The 22,199-nt window shown below is 40.4% G+C and overlaps 1 protein-coding gene across 1 annotated transcript; it reads left to right on the top strand.

Moving 5' to 3' along the window:
* The first annotated feature begins 136 nt into the window (after positions 1-136).
* Positions 137-21,431, top strand: si:ch211-278j3.3 (E3 ubiquitin-protein ligase RNF19B). Its single transcript, XM_041063811.1, has 10 exons — positions 137-183; positions 8,311-8,919; positions 9,715-10,205; positions 13,981-14,186; positions 14,346-14,493; positions 15,890-16,052; positions 16,562-16,676; positions 18,849-18,980; positions 19,136-19,379; positions 19,617-21,431. Exons 2-10 carry the CDS (start codon positions 8,761-8,763, stop codon positions 19,894-19,896), a joined length of 1,938 nt encoding a protein of 645 aa, XP_040919745.1. The 5' UTR covers positions 137-183; positions 8,311-8,760; the 3' UTR covers positions 19,897-21,431.
* Positions 21,432-22,199: the final 768 nt, after the last annotated feature.

The raw sequence follows: 22,199 nt of genomic DNA, 5'->3' as shown, positions 1-22,199 counted from the left end.
CCTCCCTGCACCTTTTTATTTATTTTTTTATTTTTTTGAATTTTTGTGCTCGGGCATTTATGTTTTTTTTTTTTTTTCGGCGCAGCAGTAAAGAGGAGGAGATTTCTGTGCTACTGTTTGGTCCTCAAGGGGAGGAGCCAGTTGTTGATTCTACGCTGCAAAGAGAAGGCGCCGTGCAGAGAGGTAAGATACCGTTTACGTAATAGATATTATTGTGTGTTTTATCTGCTGCCAGGGCGGACTTTCAAATGCGCATTTAGACGCCTTTATACTTGTTATCACTCGTGTCCATGAGAGGATACATGGAGGCGGAGGTGAATGCGAATACGTTGCCTATTAAACATGCCACTCCCTGCAATTGCAATACTGATGCCCTGAGCAGGGCTCTCTTGAAATGATTAAAATGGATGTGTGACAATGTCAGTATTTATTTATTTATTTTTAATGTATGGTCGTCTTTGATTTGCTCGCTTTTGTAAGACTTTTAATTAACACTTGCATCCACAGTATATACACTACAGGCCTGCATATGGTTTATATGAGGATTACCTCTTCACTTCTTTAATTTAAACTGTAGAGTTAAAAAAAAATCAGTGAGTCAGAATCGAGTAAGAGAACTTGTAGCACTGCTATGAAATTCCATACCAACATAAGCTACAATAGTATGATATTAAATCAAACCTAATCCCTCATATCAATATTACAAAGTAGGCTAGGGGCTGCCAGAGGTCACTGAGACTCAGTATTGCGCACCACATGGTACAGAAAGAGTATATTTTGGTCAGGGATGCCACAGAGCACAGGAGAGTGTGTGTGGGCAGGCTGAGGTCACTCTCATGCCTCTGAAACCCGCATTGCTGATGTGGGCTTGTGTCCAGTGGACATATATTTAATAGGGTGTATCATCAGGTTTCCCTCCACTGAAGTAGAACTCAGAACATCAGACTGAAAACAGACTCTTTTTTTTTAATCCAATGATTCTGCATAGCAACAGCTTGTTAACAAGTGTCATCCTTCAAACTGAGATAATATGCTTGTGATAATTCGGTTCACTCAAAGGAAAGAACCTAGAGGGGGAAAAAAACATGGCTAGTTTCTTCCCTGTTTGGCATTTCAAAGGAGGGGAAACTGCTTTGGGGCAGATGCTGGTTGTGTAATAATCCCATCTGTCATTGATATTTCATCTATCATGGAGACCAGTGCCATTCCATAGGCTCTAACCTACATGCATTCATTTGGGAAGTCAGAAATGCCTTAAAACAGTTAAGAGCAGACATGCACAGAGTCACTGACTTACTCTCCAGATTTAAGAGATTCAGTGAGAGTGTGACAGCTCATTTGCATCCTCATTCATGTTTCCAATGCAAAGTGGTCAGACTTAGTCTGCTTTAATCTCATATTCTCGTGACACAAAGACAACCATCTGTACAGGTCAAGTGTCACAGTAAGTTGTCACTCCCTGAGAGTTCACTGTGTTTACTGCTTCTCTTCCTGCCTCAAGAAATATCTTCACCTGTAGATAAGTTAATGATTGTAACACATCTGGAAGCAACAAGGGAAACAGGAAATAATGAAGTTACCTATGTGGGTGGAGTGCCCGTTTAAAACTTCTACTCTCAAACTTTTTACCTATATTATATTTTTGGTGGAAACGTGCTTGAGCACATGCTGCTTTTGTTGGCAGATTGGAATTAGTGTGATTCAGCATGCTGAATCATGTCAGGAGGTAAGACAACGAGGCTCCAGCCAAAGCCTTTTGTATATTATGTAATGATGTCCGGCGATGCTGTCGGCCAAGAGATGGGTTTTTCTTTTGCCTCTTGAAAATACATAAAAAATGAGGGCTTGCTGTTGTGAATTAAGCCTGAGATATGTGGCTAAGGATTTTGTTTTTGTGCAGCGTTGTAGCTGATAGCACATGGAAGGAGTGCTGTTTCGTGGTATTACTTTCTTTGCTTGCTACGGCCGTTGTGAGGAGCTCGAGCAGGTCATAAGGTCAAACAGCCACCTTTTTAAAGTCATCCTGAGTTGGACAGCGTATATCCACCTCCTTTTCCTCCCCTACTGTTGACACATTCAGGATTTACAGTAACTTTCCTTTGTGCGCTGCGAATGATAGACTTGATAATGATAACCAGTCTATAAAACATCTATGAAATGACATCACATTATAAATTCAGTGGGCAACTTAAGAAGAAATGAGCTGAATAAGTATGTTTTATAACACATTAGTCTTGCAGAAATTTTACCCCATACTGGAAAACTGCAGACAGTTACTCTACAGAGTCTCTTTCCGGACTAAAGTGGGTTATTTTTCTTCTGAATGTTTAATTCTCCGGTGGGACCCGATTCAACATGATTGATTTTGACCCTTTCCAGTGGGTTGGCTACTTAACTCTCAGAAGGACTAGGTGTTTCCCAAACACGTAACAGCAGGTTATGAGTCACTTTGAAGTTTTGCTCATACACTGCTGTGCAAATGTGACACATAGCTTGATGTATATATAAACAGATTTATCACAGTTATTCCAAGTCATTAAATCTGATATTTAGGTTAGACTTTCCGCCTGAATGGAAGGTGATTTATTTGTTCTTTGGCACAGAAAGAAAGTTCGAGGCCAGATTTTGTGTTTGTCCTTTAATTCTCTGTAATCCCCCGAGACGCCTTAAGAATTTGAATTCCTGTAACAGACGTTTTATCGGATTGTTCATTCTCTGTGGCTAAGAGTTCTCGAGAAAGCAAGTGAAGTATGAAACATCAAAGGAGCGCCAGAGTCCTGTAGTGTAAAGAGGGAAGGTCAAAACTTTAAGTGTGTCTTTGGCCTCAGGAGCATTTTATGGTATACTATACACACACACACACACACACACACACACACAAACACATACATCAACACCGTCATTCAAGAGAGAAGAAAACCATTAAGCTGTAAACTGAATATGTACTCTCTATTTCCGAGCAGGTGTTGTTAACTATGTTCCCATGAGCTTTCTGAGAGACATTAAAAACTGCAGGACCTTTCATTTAGTCCCCACTGTCTCATCATTGCAGATATTTAGAGAGAGGTTATAAAGTTTGCTCAATTTAATAAATCATTATTATGCCTTCCATATAAGAATATGTTTCAATATGATTTCATCTATTACCCTGGATGCTTTTTATTTGGCATAAAATTTGATTGGATTTTGGTAAAACTTTAGGTCACTATAGTTGCACTTTAGTCAGCAATTAAATCACTCCTTTCTATTTTCCTTTGTTATTTCTTTTGAAATATTTAATGCCGTTAAGTTTTTAACCCTGTGAGACCTGAACTATGAAAGAATGGTCAGAAAATTCTAATTTTTCAAATATGAACTCTTTATTTGTCCCTTTGACAAAATGTAAAAAAAAAAAATTAAAAAAAAAAAATTCTAAGTATATTTTTTGTTTGTATCACACATGTCAAAACATTTAGAAAAGTGAGGAGTGTCTACCAGGAGTCAGTATACGAGCATAAGAGTTCATCTAAAAGGGTTAAATGCAAAGTTTATGCTTGATGGTGATGCAATGAGTCCCAGAAATGTGGGTATCATATATGATACGTACGGGCTCACAGGGTTAACCCAAGTTAACTCCAATTTCCCTTTAAATTGAGGAAAAATTGTGTTTGTGACAACATCATGTATATACAGTCACGTTCATCTGCTTGTCACAACACTTCATCATTGAAGCTACATGATTCTTAATGAGTAAATTTTTAGAAAAAATAAAGGCAAACTTAACTGTAATATGATTCTGTGTATCATTTTATACACATTTCACTATATTTGGTAGCTACAGTGGCCAACTAAACAGGGAACTGTTTGTCCACAAACAAGTCGTTGTGATGATTGGCCTTTTGGTGAGTCAGTGAGGTTAAAGAGGTTGAAATGAACGCTCCCACTGAATTTTTTTGGCTTTTGATGTCCCCACGAGCGCCTGTTTTGTTGTTACAAGTTTTGCCTTTGACTATATACAGTAGTTTTCTCTGGTTACGAGTCAGCCTAAACAGTAAGGTTCATTGTGTTTTTGGATCCACTGGTTGCAGAGGACAAACAACATCTCATTATCCAGAAGCTTCTTCTGCCATTTCCATCTCTGCGTCCAGATATTTCAGAAGTGTATGTGCATAATAACGTGGGTGCCTGTGTGTTCGGGTGTGTACGGATGTGAGCGTGCATGTCGGTGCTTTTTTGTTTCTGCAGTTTTTGATGGATGGATGATCTGATTCAAGATGATGATGATGATCTATAACAATGTGAACAAGACAGTTGGAGTGAAAGAAGATAATCTGTGATAAATGGAAGCTTTAGTCAGATGTTGAAAAAAAAACCCCAAATTGTAAGTCTGCCTACGTAGTCAAAAGGACTCAGCCCAGCATTGGCCTTACTTCTGTGCACTTAGTTGAGAGTCTCAAACTGACTGGCCAGAACACTTTGGCTGATTCGAGAGGCCATAACTTTTCCAAAACTTGTCTGAGTAGTGTTTTAGCCAAAGTTGGAGCCTCTAAATCTTAGTCAAATCTGGCAGCAAAGCATGAACCAGAGCCAGATCACATTTAGACCTTCGGTGCCAAAACACAGCAAAGTTTGCCGACATTTAGCACAGACACGCAATGTTATATAATATGATGTAGAGTAGAGTTTCGTCTTTAATTTACTGTGTATATTTTTCAATAAACAATGGATTGCGGTTTTAGTAAAACTTCAAACTTACTTAAATAACTCAGGACAAACACAACACCCTCATTGTTTATTTTTGTGTGTATGGTTTCTGACTGTCATTTTATCATGTGGGGTTTGAGAAGAATTAAATGCCGTTGATATAATGCTCTGCATGATCTAATTTCATATGAACAGCTTTGCTTTTGCTCTGCTTTGCACGAGAAGTGAGGTTTGTGAAAAACAGCCCCTTTAATTCTGAACTCTCTGATGAAAAACTCGCAGTGACAACTTATCTAAGCCGTTAGGCGGTGAATTGTGTTGTCGTAATTACTTGGTTATCTGTCTTTGGAGTAGAGTGATAAGCCCTGGCTGGAGCCCACTGAGCTGCATTTTAAAAACACTCAATTCTGAGTATGTGTGTGTGGGTGACATATGTATCAGTGTATCTGCGTGTGCTTGAGCACGAAAATGCAAGTGTGTAGGGAAAGATACGGCACAGAAACAACGTATTCATGGTATGCAAATTGACCTCCTGAATGTGTTATGTATGTGCTTTTGATGTCAGCATATGTGGGAATTATTCCTATAAATAAACAGCAGTGCAATGATGTGTTCAGCACAGAGGTTGGTGCTTTGGATCCTGTTTTCGGGGTAAGAAAGTCAGTGGTTGTGGAATATGGTTGTTGGGAAAATTTAAGTGGATGCACAACTGAGGTTAAAAAATCTATATATCAGTAACAGTTACTAGGAACTGCAGAAAAGCCGCATATGGTGAAAAAAATGTAGTGGGAGACCTAAACAAGTGTTTTTTGCAAATGTTTCTTTTTTAAAATTTTAACATTTATGACTTTATTCAACAGAATGCGTTTCCTGCTGTGTGTTTTTTAGTCTGCAAACAAAGTTTTCTGTGAGAGATTTGGACAACAGTTTTCCGTTACTGCACGTTGGAAAAAGTAAAGAGTTGCCAATGGAATGTTGAACAAATACAACTGAACTCCAAGTGATTGTAACCTGTGGTTAAATGGAAAGACAACATCAAGAGAGAGAGATGAAAAGGGACTTTATTAAAGAATTTTAAAGAGGTGAAATTGCAGCTGTTACCCCATCTTTCATCGCTGTTTGTCCTTGAAGTGGATTTTTTTTTTTATGGCTGGAAGCAGTTTGAAAGAGTTGCATGGACACTGCAACTGTGTCGTGTAACTTTTGTCATTGTATCCTCTGTGTTGTCTCCCCGTGTGTAACAGAAAGCTTCGAACGTGTCCACAAACACCAGTCATCTAGCCAGTTCATATTACTCTAGTTTTTTTAGAAGCAGAGCAGACACGTTTGTGTTGGCAACAAGCTATTGAATCTGTTCTTTCACCTCATTTATTGTGTGCAGTGTTTCATCTGTTAACTTATTTAAATATTTGGATTTCTGATGATCCAAAGATCTTTTCTAAGAGGATCTTCAGTTTGGCTTGCACAAATGTTAACTGATTTTAACAGATAATTGGAGCATACATGTTAACAGACGTTGCACTTCTGTACCTGTATTGTTATTTAATGGTGTATTGACCAAATTGTATCTCAGCAAAACACTGAGATACAGTGTATCCAGCAGAGCTACAGTGAGAAAAAAAAAAAAACTTGCATCATCTAATCATCGGTTTATGGTGCCAACTTCTCAAAGGGCAAGAACGACTTTTCTTTACTCTTAAATTACCACATGTAATGATGTGCTGCTGCAAGAAGAGCCTGCTATTCATGTCGATTTTAACATATCCACAGGACTGGAATATAAATACAACTCTTAACTCTCAGTCTCTGTGCAAGACGGCAGGTTAGGCACTGCAGTGTTACATAAATCCACATTCTTTGTGCATCTCAGTTTAAAGAATGATGAAGCATATAGTAGCTCCTGTAGCTATAACGTGCCTCTGGCCATTGATTTTACTTTTAGAGGTAATAGATTTTACTTTTTCTGTAATCGCACAATAGCATAACACAGAACAATTTTAGATCTTAGAATTGGTGATAATCTATAATCATATCATATTTCATGTCGTACTCCTGGTTCCGATTTGACGTCTGTGTCGAGACAGCTGGAGACAGCTGTCTTATTTCGGACTGGAGTTTGCATGAATCACCTCGTTCTCCCTTTTCTCTCTGGGCCTGATTATAAGAGCTCACTGCTGCCTAATGGAGACAGAATGAGTTGTCTGTGCTGTCTGTCACCACCTCTCCCCTGCCTCACCCTCACCCTCCATCTCCCCCTCGGTTCTTTCTGTCAAACCAGTCACAATGCTTTCATCCATCTGCTAACTTATCTTTGTGTCTCATGGCTGTGACCTTACTGCTCATGTCTGAGGCTGCATGAAGGGGAGACCGGGGTGCAGTCATCCCAACCTCCAAATTTTATCTCATGTAAATGACTCTCTGAGGGCTTCAAATAGATATGTGGGAGTGAAATGGTGTTGCTTATTTTATGAACTGCTATTTTTGATGAATTCCTGGTCTGCTTCAGTTTTGAGTAAATGTCAGTTGGTGTCAGGCCCTGTCAGGCCTCAAGCCGCTGTTTACAAGCAAAAACCCTGAGACTGAATGCACTATTTAATATCATCTTGTATTTATGTGTAGCAGTTTTGCAGTGATTAAATATAAAAAGGTTGAAGCCGTAACAAAGCTAAACATGATAGCACAGCTATCTGTGTTTTTGTGTAAAAGTCCGGTTTGCTGTTGTTGTTCTGCATAACGGGGCTCTGAATTTTCAGGCAGATGGAAAAAGTTCATAGGAAATACATTTGTATTCACGTACATGGGGTTCACAGAGAGGTTTCTCTACATAAAAAATGTTCAAAAGAGAACCAAAGTTCAAACAAGAACCAAAGTTCAAAAGAGAACATGACTACAGACATGAATTAAAGCAAGCCATGGCTAATTACATGGTAAATTATGGATATGGTATTGATGCTGGGCTGGACAACATGGTTTAGATCATCAGTTCCCAACCTTTTTGACACGTGACTCTTTAAAATGACGAAATGAGCACTTGCAACCTCATTAACTGTTGCATATGTCTAGCGGTTGACAGTTCAACAGAATAGCGATTTGTTTTTCTTGTTGTTGCAGTATTTGAATCACTTCTGAAAAAAAAAAATCACTGACAAACTCACAGAAAATAGCAAAGATTTGAGAAAGGTCAGAAAAATACATTTATTTTATGTGTTGGTTCAGTGGAGCAGAAAGTTTTTTCTTGCTTTCTTCTATAATTAGTTCTTATAAAACATGATAGAGTTGTTTTCTACTGTAATGTGTTATATTAGACAAAATGTGAAATGCGTGAAACAAAACCTTCCTACTCAATATGTTAGTTTTTAATTATGTTTTGCTTATAGTAATTTGGACAGCAACATTTTGTGCAACTATAACACAATATAATCAAATTTTCATGATGCAGTTACACTGAAGGTTGATCAGTAATTATACTGAATTTTCTCTGAGCCTCTAATGCATTAAGCAACTCCACTTTCCATGTAGGGACTTCTTTGTAGCACAAAATTTTGTACGACAAATTGAGAACATGCCTTCAGAGAGCACTGTACATTTATTTCTAATTCACTGTCCTGATTTAATTTTTGTTTCCAGTGTAAGGGACTGCTGTCAGGGAAGAAGTGGCCTTTGATGATGGAGAGCCAGCCGGGTCAGGACTAGCCCAGACTGAAGGATCTGCAGTGGAGGTGGAGGAGAGAAAGAAGACTGAAGTAAACCACATGACCACACCCTGGAAAGGCTCCAAATTAGTGATGTTCCCCTTGGGCAGGGATTACCTCCTCCCTGCCGTCTCCCTCTCCATCTCTCCACTTCTTCCTCCCTCCTACGGCAGAGCAGCCGCCTAGCTCCAAGACTCTGAGCTGCGAGAGCTCGCTGTGCTCACCCTCCCATAAACACAAATTCAAACACGCACTTGCTGTCTCTCTCTCTCTCTCGCACACACACACACACACACACATACACATACACACAGAGACAGTTGCATCCTGCTCATGGTCGTTGGCCTGCCCTCCTCAGCTGCTGCTCCTGCTCTAATCCCAGACCATGAAGAGGCCCAAGCAGCAGACAGGGCCGCTGAGCTTCCTGAACTTCTTCAGCAGAAAGCCCAAATCGGAGCCGAGGCCCGAGAGGCCTGTGGAAGCCTGGCCCAAAGAGGAGGTGGCCATCACCTTGACCCCCAGCGAGCATCCAGAGCAGGTGAGGGTGAGTGAGGAAGTAAACTCATATCAAATACTTGTATTTCTATTACATTTTTAAGTTTTACTTGTGTAAATGTTTGATCTTGGTTTTATATATGTGCCAGTTTGAGCTTTAGTTTTATTAAGTACATTAACAAGCCTATATGGAGTTTATTGGCAGTGCTAGCTTTGTAGACAGAAATTTGTATTTGGATGGAAATTTACTCATGTGTCATATGTTTATATGTATTTTTACATTATCCTGTCTTGCTGCATTTACTCCTGGTTTCAGTTAAATCTGTTACTGAATGTCAAAAGGATAGTATACAGTAATAAGTAATAGCAATTTTTATAAATTTTAGGTGCCTCATTTGGGTTCTTTAAAACAACTGAAATCTGAATGTCTCTCTTGTTCTATAAAGACAGAGGAACCAGAAGAGAGCTGTAAATCATTAACTTTGGGTGTATTACCTTCTGCTTGCTTCCTCCCTCTCCCATACTGTTATAGCCCAAATCCATTAGAGTGTTTATTTAATTAATTGGTAATTTCTAGAAATTATGTTGCCAAGAAACCAAGCAGACCAAAGAGAATAAGTATCCACCTACATACACACTCACCTAAACTGATTTTCACCAGAAATGTGAGGGTGCTCCATTTACTTATTATCTTAGCTTTCAAAATAAAACATTTTTTGAGAACAGCAGAAAAATATTCTCACTCAAGTCTGTCTGCTGTCTCTCAGTTTCACCCTGTGTATGAGGACATTTTTAATGCGCATGATTGGATTTGGTAAATCAGCAGCTCTGTAATTGTTCACAGGACCTCAGCCTCACAGCAGAAGAGGCTGGAGAATCAAGAGTTTCTGGAGCAGAAAGAGGAGAAGGCGGAGGTCCGCCAGCAGCGGCTGAGGTGGCCGAGGACGGTGCCGCCACGGCCGAATGCGTGGGCGGGGTCAGTAGCGGCTCCACTGGCGTCCTGTCCCTCTCCTCCTCCAGCCAGGAGCAGCTATTGGACGAACACCTGGAGGAGTGCCCACTGTGCCTGCTCAGTCAACCGCGTTGCCACTTCCCACGACTCACCTCCTGCTCTCACCGGGCATGCTCTGACTGTCTCCGCCAGTACCTGCGCATTGAGATTTCAGAGAGTCGGGTGGGCATCGCATGCCCGCAGTGCCCTGAGACACTGGCACCACTGGATGTCCGTGCCATCCTGGATGACCGGGCACTGCTGGAGCGGTTCGAGGAATATCAGCTGAGGCGTTTTCTAGCTGCTGATCCAGATACACGCTGGTGCCCTGCGCCTGACTGCAGGTGAGAATCAAAGTTGTACCACCACCCTGCAATATTTACATTTAAGAGCAAATCAACAGTTTTTCCCAGAACAGTTTTTAGCACATGACTAGTTAACTGAAGAAGAATATAAGACATAGAAAATTAAAAACTATTGGCTTCTCTGAATTGTATTTTCATGAACATCATGAGTCATGATGTAGAAACTCACTGTACTGTAATTAACTTAACACAATTAGCCCTAATCCAACGCTATGACAGCCCTCATCAAAACCCTGTCATCCCACCACTGGCTTTATGTTATGAAACACAACTGTGAACAATGTCAGAATGATTGATTGGACTTTGAAAAGCTGAATTGACAGGAAGCGATAGCTCACTTTGAGTTTTACTTGCATCCTGAGGCTGGTAAAATTTGATGCAGCCACTGTATTTTTGCAGAAAAGACTGGTTGTGGATGATGAAGCAAGTGTCTTTCTCTTTGTAACTACAACCTTTCAAGAATCTATCTACATCTATCTAAATGTGTGTGTATCTATCATACAGTTACAACAAATACATGTGGTATTGGGAGTTTAAGGAACAATTCTCCTTTAATCGTTTTATTACATTACTGCTTAAAAAATAATAATTTGTGGTGTGCCTGGCATTTCTTGGATCGTTTTACTGTTTTTCATGCTCCCTGAGGATAACTGGCTGAAATGTGGGTTATATCACGTCATGTCGAGATGTTTGAAGCACAGCTACGCTGTGATTTCATTCCAGGATCGATCTAAGATGTCATCATTAATCATACAGGGAGAAATCCACTGTGGAAGAGTCTGAGATATGTCTATTTTTTTTTCCGTTGACAGGATCCTCAATAGACCACAATGCAATGCAACCACAAGATGTGTTCTGAGTTAACTCTCTTCTTTTCTGCTGTTGTTTACAACATGCAGAGACACTGATCCATTGCTGTATCACCTTAATGTTCATGGATGGGTAACAGGAGAGGGCTGCTGATGGGAAATCATAAAGTGTGTATGTGCATGTTGCGTGTGTCTGTGTGTGTGTTTAGAGGATATTTGTGGTCGACAGCACGTATGCACCGGGGTTCAGGACTCAGTGGTAGACTGTCTGTCTCCCCAACTGTCAGTGCTCACAGTCCAGTCATGATGAATGAGTGGAGCAGAAATCAATACGCCAATCTGTCTGATGCTGTGGTGAATTAAATATAACACAGAGACACAAGAGATCAGATTTCCAAAGGATCTAAAAAAAAAAAGATCTCTGATTTTTTGTTTGACATATTTAAAAAAGTTTAAAAGTGGAGTGGTGGTTAATGTAGTGGTGTTTAAAATTTAACATGACTAATAGTTCTCACAGAGCAGAGCCTTTGAATTGCTGACCCCTTATGTAAACTATTCATTCACAGTTATGGTTTGTGTATTCCAGTTTTCCCAACATACAGACATTCCTCGAGGTCTTAGTGACAGAAGCTTAGCTTGAGATTATCTTGGTTCTGAGAAAGTGTGGCAAAATGTGTGTTTTGTACTGAGTGTGTCTCCACTCACTTGTATCTGTGTGAGCACATTTTTCATGTTTTTGCTGCATATGTGATTCGACTGTAGGTGGTTTTCAAATGAGAATCAGCGAGGAATTTTTCAGCAGAGACAGAGGATCTGCTGCACAAGTATTTCTGGTGAAAACCTTTTTGTGCCCATGTTAATGTCAAATAGCAGCACTTTTATCCAGCATTATTGGTGTTTATTGTATATGTGTACTTGTTTATTATATTGTATATTTTTATTGACATCTTTAGTTAAACATTAACGATTCATTGTACCCAAATTCAATCCCAATCCGATGCCACAGTATGATAGCCCTTGTCAAAATGATGTTAGCTGCATAGGCTGGTAATTAGATTGAAATATAGAACATTTTTTAATTTGGGCTTCAGTCAGTTCTACCACATACCCTGTACATTTTCTCGTACCGAATTAAAAGAACGACATGTCTTGATGCATTACCACCACCAACTGTCAGTCGGTGGAACAGCCTGAAACCATTGTGCTTGGTGTCACTGCGTTCTCGTGTGTATGCACATGCATCCTGGTGCACTAGATATAAACTCTTGAAAACATTTGCTTCGTCGTGCAACTAGTGGTCAGAAACTCCTCAGGGTACCTTTAAAGTCCACCTCCAATCTTGACTTGGATGTTTAACCACTGATGTGCAGAATGTACAGAGTTGACACTACACTGCTGTTTTCACATTCATCTGCTGAAGGTGGAAAGTTTCTCTGTGCTCACTTTAAATCTTTAAAGTTTAAGATGTTTACCTACTAAACATAATTTTGCGACATCACAGCTAGTTCACAAGTGTGACGTGGAAGCTTTAAGCCTCCAGTTCACATAAAATAAGAATGGGCTTTTCAGTGAAGCAGGAGACATCTTGTGTCCAGCCATTAAACTTCTGAATCCTAAGCGATTTGCATATTTATAGGTTCTGGACTTTGCCATGAGGGAGAAACAGGAACAGATTTAATGCTAAGAAATTTTAACTAAGTAATTAAACTTTTCTTTTTTCTTTTAAAGCAAAACCACATCAGGCAGATTATTACTCAAGCAGTTTGTAGATGTCTTAAAACATGTCTGGAGGGAATTTTTAAGAATTTATTTATATATAAGCATGTGTTCTCCAAAAGGCTTTGCTAAAACTTTGAACTATCTGTGATCTATATTACACAGGCAAGAAATGAAAGTGTAGCACTGCTTGTCAAGTAAAATTCGATTTGAGTGGTGTCAGCAGCCTGTGGCATTGCTAGTGTTATGTTGTTAGAACGTTCCAATTATCTCTACTTTCCTTTATAAAGATATTCACTGATACCTGGAAATGTTGTTATGCACGAGCACATCGTGAAAAATCAGCTTTGTTGTTCAGCTGAAAGTGTTTGACTTGAGAATCAGACATAGACCAAATCCGGTCTGACACCAAAGTAGAATCCAGGCAACAGTCTAATTATCCTCGTATGTGTGTGTGTGGGGCCTTTATCCTGTCTGATCCGTCGTCCTCTCAGATAAACCTGAAAACCACATAAGGTTGGAGTTACCATTAGAAAAACCCTGGTGGAGCTTTTTAAATACTTCACAGCAGAGCAGTGCTGCTTGGATCCCAGAGGCCCGTGAATCACTCACGGTTATTTTCACTTGTGTTTGATCATTAATCATGTGATCTTTTTAATATTAAAATTTATGTTCCTATCCCCTCTGAGGAGTGGGATTCGGTCCACGGGGATGAAGTTCCTTGTTTCCATCATAATGACTGCTCAAGATCTGAGGATGGAATTATTTCTGGTTCAGGTGTTGAACTCTGGAAACCAGTCCCACAGATAGTTGCATCCTTCTTTGAATTGTGACTCACTGAGCCACGAAGTCAACAAATGTGCCGTTTGTGAGCAAAGACAACAATGAACAATTCAGTGTGCTTCACCAGGCTGAACAACACAACAATACAAGGAAAACAGCAGATTTGAGAATCATTGTGTTTATTTTTTTCATTTTTTTTCATAGACAGTCCAGTCAGCCAACCAAAGCTGTGATATTTAAACAAAACTGCAGCCACTGTGAGTCCCATCTTGAACATGGTAGGGTGGAATAGAGGACCTGGACTGAAACCTCCAAGATGCCTGCTGAAGTGTCCTTTAGGAGGAGTCTCCCCCCAGGGATCAGTTATCTTATGAATCATGTCCATTCTGTCATTTATAGCTGCAGTCTCTCTCTCTCTCTCTCTCTCTCTCTCTCTCTCCCCTCAGCTATGCAGTGATAGCTTACGGCTGTGCAGAATGTCCCAAGCTGAGCTGTGGCCGGGAGGGATGTGACACAGAGTTCTGCTACCACTGCCGGCAGCTGTGGCACCCCAACCAGACGTGTGACCAGGCCCGGCGTCAGCGAGCCCGCCACACCTCAGGCGGCAATGATGCCTCCACGCTGTACGTCTTCAATGAAGAACCTGGAGGAGGTAGGACTAAGCTAACAACATATGCTTACCAGCACCTCTGGAGCTCATTAATTAACATGTTTTATCTTGTTAAAAAGTGTTGAGTTGTTCCTTTAAGTGAATAAATAAATACTGCAGAATGTGTGGTCAACCCATTCCATGTTGTCTCTGTTGCTGTAGATGCAGAGGAGATCAAAGCGTGCCCTCGCTGTGGTGCCTACATCATGAAGACCAATGATGGCAGCTGTAACCGTATGAACTGCACTGTGTGTGCCTGTCAGTTCTGCTGGCTGTGTATGCAGGAGATCACCGACGTGCACTACCTCAGGTGTCCTGTTCACAGTCAGCACATGAGCACACACACACACACACACACACACACACACACACAAACAGATGGCCACATCTAATTCAGAAGCTGTGATATCAACTTTGAGAACAGGCATTGAAATGGTTAATCAACGGATGAAATATTTACAAAGAAATATAATAATAATTACATCATTAAAGTTATTTATCAGACTTAAAGGACTAAAACTTAATAACTAGATTCACTAAAATAAGTATACCTGTGTTCACACCACTGTTCCCTCTGTAGGTTTTTTTAAGCAGTACCCAGTCGGAGATAAAAACTGTTCAAGTCAGCAAAGCACATGCAGTATGTCATTATGCTTAGAGACTGCACTGCTTTAAACTGTTCGCCTGAGCTTCCACTGACTTTTTCAGCCCTGGAAGGGAGTCACTGCTGACTTGTCATCAGCTCATCAACTCTGTCTGCCTCCATATTTCCAATGCGGCAGAATATGTAACTCAAGCTAGAAGCTGATTAGGTCAGTTTAAAGAAACAGCATCATCTTTCTGCTGGCTAAGGTCCATTTTAGGGCTACAGTGTATGAAAGGTGTAGAGATGCATGATTTTTTTCATGTAGTTATCATTTTCATGTCTTGGATCCTGTTGCCTGCATGAGCCGCATTGTATTTTTACACTTTCTCTCCTCCTTTTCCCCCATGCAACCCTTTCTTTTCTCTCACCCTTGTCTGTCTTTCAGACTATAAATTACAGTGAATGTCCTCTAAAAGGGCAAAGCTTTTACCATCTCACTGAAAATCCGCAAGTTCAGAGCACACCCATAATATTTCACCATAATTTCCCCAATCAGGCTTTTGGAATCCCAAAGGGACATTTGCTGCTCTAACACAAACACATGCTTTGAGAAACAGCATAGCCCTAAGGTGCTATTTGTGCTCCTTATTTTGTCACCGCTGTTCCTACAAGTTAACTGCTGCTTGATTAAGAGCAAGCAGCATTAGTCACTGTTGCACTGCTTTTCTTGGCAATGAGAATAACACCTCAACACCAAGGGCTGATAAAAGCTAAAAGTAACACTTAAGACGACATTTATTATACCTAAAGTCACATCAGGTGACAGAATATTGACTCTTCGTAAACAGACTTAAACAACCAGGCTTTTCCATTTCTCACACAGCAGCATGTAAGAAAAATGAGAATGTGAATTGTACTTGCAAATGACTGTAATCCAGGAGAGATAAATGATATATGTAGATGAGATAGTTCGGTTTTTGGTAATGATGTAATGACAGCAATGAGACAGCCCGTTAGGCTGGTGCTTTTGAGCCAAATGCAAACATCAGTCCATAGGATACTTTTATCTGAACTCTGTGCACAATAATACTTTGAACCTTATTTCTCCTGTGTGTTTCAGTCCCTCAGGATGTACATTCTGGGGGAAGAAGCCATGGTCGCAAACCCGCAAGGTACTGTGGCAGGTGGGCATGTTGCTCGGAGCACCGGTGGTCATCTCCCTTATAGCGGGCATCGCCATCCCAGTCATCATTGTGGGCATACCAATCTACATGGGCCGAAAGGTACAAAACAACACAGTCAATGTTTCATGGGAAATCATTGTTTTGAATAGATTCACTTACTTTATTTTAGGACTGGCTCTTTATAATGGTCATAATAAACAAATTCATCTGAATAAGTTAAAAAAGACTGAATGACATATGTTTGCCAGACTCAATGTAAATGATCTCAACTTTCTCAAATCCTGTTAATTTGCATTTAATTAGCAGAAGTGAGATCACTTTTGAACAAATCATTCAGGTCAGGTGGATTATAAACTTATGGCACCACTAAATTGCAGCTAAATTTGTCATTAGGTGTGAACATGTTAGTCTGTCTTTGTGTTAGAGCACTGTAGTAGCCTAGTGACCTGTACAGGGTTTTTTTTCCTTTCCCCTCGTGCATGCTGGGATGCATTTATTGGTAGACATGGATAAGTGACAGGAATGAGTGATCACAGAGAATGAGAACAACAACTAGGACCAAATTAAATTTCCATTATCTTATTTATGTTTTATTTATTACCTTACAGGTCCATGGTCGCTGTAAGAAAAACAATATCTCAGGAAGTAAACACTACTTGACTGTGGCAAGTGGGGTGATGATGTCAGTCTTTGTGTCGCCGGTTATAGCAGCTGTGACTGTGGGTAAGGAGCGAACAACAACATGGCCTCTCACACAGAGAGGAGTAATTAAAGTGTACATTTAGCTTAATCTTTAGCTCCAAATCTCTCTGATTAACACGCAGATTTTCCAAAATGTCAGACTAGTCCATTAATAAATCCTGAGTTATACACATCTGAACATGCATCCAGGCCTCATTTGGCGCAAACCTTTAGTGTACAGCAATATGAATACTCACATACTAGGTTTCTGTATGCAAACCTACTACTTGACACACACAGTGCAAAGTAGCGTTTTGATGACTCATGCCACTTCCTAATGTAGGTAACGGTGACAGAAACCCTCAAGGCTTTTTTGGCTTCTCAGCTTCCCTCTACAGTGTCACAACCATCACTGTACCGCACACTGAAGGGCCCTTGGCGCACACACACGCACACCCAAACACACATTTATTGTTCACCCTCGTCTCCTACCCCTGTGTGTGTCCCTCTCTGCTTGTCTCTACGCCCCTTCAGTTTCATTTTTCACTCTGGCTTCACTTTCTCTCTCTGCCGTATGTTTTCTCATTTCTCTTCTGTTTTGTGCTCTCCCCTCTCTACAGTTGTTATTTTGTTTCTCATATTTCAGTCACAGCTCCCGGTCTTGTCGTTTCTCTCTCTCTCTCACACACACACATACACACACACACACACACAATATCTCGCGCTCACTCCTCTCTCTCTCTGTGAACAGTTTGGCTGGCAGGCTCATCCTCTTGCCCTGGCTTCACCCTGTTGCTGAGTCAATAGTGTCCCAGTGTTCCCGCTGTGTTAATGATGTCCCTTTGTTTGGTTGGCACTCTGCTTTGTGTTCCCAAATTCCTATCTCAATCACAGGTTGCATAATCACACAACACAGGGAGGCTGCTGCTCATCGAGTTTGTTCAAAGTACTTTTGTGAAGGTTATGAAGGAGAGTGGGGAGAAACTGAACTTGTAAAATGAAATCTGACTGTGTAGCTACGCACTGCAATATTCTCATTTTGACTTAATATGAAGACAGGTGATCCATCACAGTTAACACTTCATCCATTACTTAATTGTTATGTCAAAATTGGATTATTATATCCTGCCAGTGCATGGACTGTGTTGTAATCTTTCTTGCTGGTGCATTTAAGGAAGCTTCAACAATCAAATTTATCGAGTTAGTTGCTGGAAAGCCGCACATTGACCTGTGTATGTGTGTGTTAATGAAATAACACCAAGTAGTAGGTCAAATAATACTCTTCTACATTTCAAATATCCACTGCAGTGATCTCTTTCTGCTTCTCAACACAGTAAATCTATAATCATATATAACCAGGAAATAGCATCCTGGTCAAGGTAGCAGCTCCACATGGAAAAACACTGAGTTTCAAAACCCACAGCACAGACTTATAATGAATTAGATAAAATATGAAGAGAATAATCAAGGTTTGCAAAAATCAAGGGGATATACTTACATACATAATATAAAAACAGATATGTGGTAGATTCAAATTCTTAAAAATAAACATAAAATGGATGAATAAAGCTCAGAGAACAACTTGACTACAGTTCAATTGGAATGGATTTAAAAGCTTGCGAGGAAATAAGGTCTATTGCTTGGTACGCACTATAGGAACATAACACATAAGCAGTACTTCCCATTTTTATTTGGAACAACAAAACTGCATAAATATGGAAATTAAGATTCCAAGAAAAGCTTTATAAATCAGTGTGTACTGGAAACTTCAGTCCAGTCAACAGTGAAGCAGGAGAGTCTCCCCCTTGTGTTTGTTTTGGGTCAATGTAATGAGGATGAAAAATGCACAACTCTTTAAATGTAACGTAACGTTTAATTGTAGACATTTGAATAAAGTTTTTGTTACATACCGGGGCTGTGGATATTGAAAGACAAGAGGAATTACCAAGGAAGGAGGGTTTATACTAATATGGTGACAAGTTGCATTATGGGAATTACAGGTTCTTTTCTGAGTCTGTTTTTGACAATTTATTGAAACGCTCTCTCACGAGCCCCCAACTTTATTGAAGTGTACTACTAAATTACAGCAGTCTTCCTTTAATAACCATTTGTATGTTATTAAAAGAAAATTTGGCACAGTCTCAAAATAAATGATAATAATTATAAATAATGTATGTATGAATTGGTTTCTCATACGTTTCTTTTTTCTTGCAGGTGTGGGTGTACCGCTAATGCTGACTTATGTCTATGGGGTCGTCCCTATGTCGCTCTGTAGGAACGGTTGGTGTCGACCGCAGAGTGAGCCCCCTGAAACACACAAAATCCAACTGGAGGACTTAGCCAGCTGTGAGTACAGAGTTTGGTCACCATATAGTTTCAGTCAGGGATGTCTTATAGTAAAAGAATTCACATCAGTATTGAGTTGTGACGTTTGCTCCAAAGCACGGCCTAATCTGATGAAGTTTCAACTTCTCTTATAGATCTTCTATTCTCTCATGTAGTCAGTGACCACTGGACGGGTCAGAACAACCCAACGCTCAGCGACACCAGCGTCCAGGAAGTTAGAGTCAGTGTACAGGAAGTGGGCGTCCTACCAAGTACGAGCACCACACCCCCAGAGCTAGATAGCTATGTGGGATTGGATGAAGCCACAAAACGCCATGAATATACCCAGCAGGACAGCCCATCAGACTGTGAGGTGGTTATTGTGCCTGACAGCAATCTCGACGACACACAAGCTCTGAGGTAAATGTTGCCTCTGGATTTCTTCTGTTTATAATGTCTCTATAAAGGATTTAGATTTTTCTTTTGCAAACAAAAGTTTTTTTTATTTTTTCTGATGTAACATCTATATTTAAGCAAGCAGTCCTGCTGTTACAGTGATTTTTTTTTTTACACACTGCAGCACTTTTTGTATAGTCTAGTATTGAATACCTTGCAGCTTTATATTGATAACCTCCTGCATGTCTATTGTCACTACAGGGAAGGAACCAATATTGAGGTCCGGGTGGAAATTGAGACCCATCCCAGAGGCGCCCGGCAGTCCAGCTTAAGTAGCATCCTGTCTAGCCGAAGCTTGTCAGTGGAGTCCCTGGGACACTCGCAGTCCCAGTCCCAAGACTACTTGTGTGCCTCAGAACTGGAAGAAAGACAAGAGGGGGGTGGAGGAAAAGGAGAAGAGCAGGAGGGGAGAGAGAAACCAGGAGGGGAAGCAGCAGGAGGAGACGAAGGGACACAAGTCTTTGAAATAGATGGTGTATGAGCTCCTCCAATGCAGGCTTTGTACTTGGTTGAAGATTTAGTCAGGTTTTATGGAAATAAACAAATCCATGAGCTGACACGTCACTGGATTGACCTGAAAATCGTTGGCCAAGGCCACCTCCTGCTTCCAAGACGGGCCCTCCCACCAGATGCCTTCTAGCTGCAGCCTCTAAGGAAGAAGCGGGTTTAGAGAAAGCGAATGAAAAAGATGAGTGTGTGTGAGAGTGTGTCTGTGTGTGTGTGAGACAAATAGCATGAGACTATGACATAAAAACTGGAGGGGGATAAACTGTAAAGCAGACAGGATAGCACCCATCAGTGAACCTAAAACAGAAGTGACTGAGAGCATGTTAGCCCACTAGTTCAGTCTGTTTTTTTTCTCTGTGGTCCTTTCTGAATAGACTACCTTATTCCTCCCTCTATTATAAATCTACTTCTTGAAGCCCTCTGGCGGTACTCTTCTTTTAGTGACCTCACCTCTCTCTTCCCTCTCCTTTACAAATAAAAAAACCCTCACAAGCATGATTTGTTTTATGGGGAATTAAGAATCTTAACAACTGTCTTGTCAATGAATAATTATCAAACACTTCCCAAGCCATGCTGCAAGACAGTAAGATGATTTGTTTTTTTGTTAACCTTAAAGAATATCTCCTGAATTTTCGGATGCAGTGTTCACACCCGAATTGGGCAACCTTTGGCAAAGCGACGCATGCTGCACTGTTCAGTTACTCTTTTGTGAAAGAGGTCCAGCTGAAAGTGACATCTGGAAACTGTTCAAGCCTGTAACTGTTGTTCTCTACTGGACTCAAAGATGCTCTGTGACATTGTGGCAGTGATTGTTTGAACTAACCAGAGGGCTTATAAATACCATGCATTATAACGACTAATCACCGATCCACTGTCTTCCATGGAAGCAGATAAGAGGCAATGCCACTTTTGCATTGTTAGTGCAGCTTTCAGCCTTGAAGAGGCTATTTCCTTCTAAACTGAAGAGTGTGACATTGCTTTAGGTTGTAAAAACGCTCATCCTAATGCACATACTTGCATTAGCAACAACAACGTGGCAGCAACACTCTGGAGAGTCTCAACTTTTAAAATAGCTGCATGATTATACTACTCGCTGTGTATGCAGGATAACACATATACGTACACACACGCAGGACTTACATATTCACATACACAGTCACACACACACATGCCGACACGCACAGCAGTCAGTGTAGTTGCAGTAGTTGTGCACTGCTGAGAACATTAAATGTAAACTGAAGACCCTCTCAAGTGATCACAGAGCACCAAAATTACAACAGCAGCATGCCACCTCAGGCTAAACTGTAATAACCCCTTCTAGATGATTTATGACAAATACGTGACTATACATGCACTGCTTAGCTTCCTGAGTGTGAAATACTTGTGAGAGATGAACGCAGACCTGACGTGATAAACCTGTGCTGGGTTGTGGAGAGAAATTAAATAAAGATTTCACCATGAAGGACAAAAACACAATGCATGTTTTGTATGTGTCGGAAAATAAATTTTTCTAAAGGAAAACTTAAAGCAGTGTTCCCATTTTCCTATTATGGCACATTTGGACAAACTGCTTTTTTGGGGGGCGGGGGCATTTTGCCTCTGTTGTATAGCTTTACAGTAGGAGAACAGACAGGAAACACGGGGAGGTTGCATGAAAAGTTCCCAGTCAAAACTGCGCAGGGGATGCTGCAGGTTGTTATACATCTTTGAACAGTGCTTTGAAACCTTTTTGCCTCCTAACCTCTCAAATCGAAACATCTTGTAACCAGCTGCAAGTCTAGTTCAAGTAGTAAAATGTAGTAAATTGATCCACTGATCTTGGTTTCTTTTTCTTTTTTTCTTTTCTACTCTCCTCTCCTTTTAAGCATGTCACAGCCCCTCACATTCATCTTACAACCTCTTGTGGGCATCATCATGACCTTCAAATTGGGAACCACTGTCTTAGAATACTAGGCCAAGTTAACTGATTTAGTCGTTGTTTAAAAATGTATTTATAGTTGATTCTGTTGCAGGAACATCCTGCTAATAATTGGCATCCCTAAGCCTTACAGTGACAAAGTTGCAATAACTGGCTACAATCAATAGAGGGCACCAACATACAAAAAATAGAAAAACCAATGCATTGGTTCAAACATTTGCCCAGCTTTGTGTTTGCTACTTGATCATTTGTCAGACTCTGATTTTAGATCCTAACCTGAAAAAAATAAAATAAAATAAATGAAAAGAAAATGGCTTTGTCCATTATTAGATTTCTAATTTGAATTCTATCATTAATTA

This window comes from Toxotes jaculatrix, chromosome 19, assembly GCF_017976425.1.
Source record: "Toxotes jaculatrix isolate fToxJac2 chromosome 19, fToxJac2.pri, whole genome shotgun sequence".
Classification (NCBI taxonomy): domain Eukaryota; kingdom Metazoa; phylum Chordata; class Actinopteri; family Toxotidae; genus Toxotes; species Toxotes jaculatrix.
This window is presented reverse-complemented; position numbering and strand designations above follow the sequence as displayed.

Excerpts from the sequence above, each read along its gene's own strand:
- si:ch211-278j3.3 (XM_041063811.1), top strand. The coding sequence starts at position 8,761 with ATGAAGAGGCCCAAGCAGCAGACAGGGCCGCTGAGCTTCCTGAACTTC. Across the intron at positions 14,494-15,889 it reads ACCGACGTGCACTACCTCAG|TCCCTCAGGATGTACATTCT; the intron begins GTGTCCTGTTCA and ends TGTGTGTTTCAG. Across the intron at positions 19,380-19,616 it reads GACGACACACAAGCTCTGAG|GGAAGGAACCAATATTGAGG; the intron begins GTAAATGTTGCC and ends TTGTCACTACAG.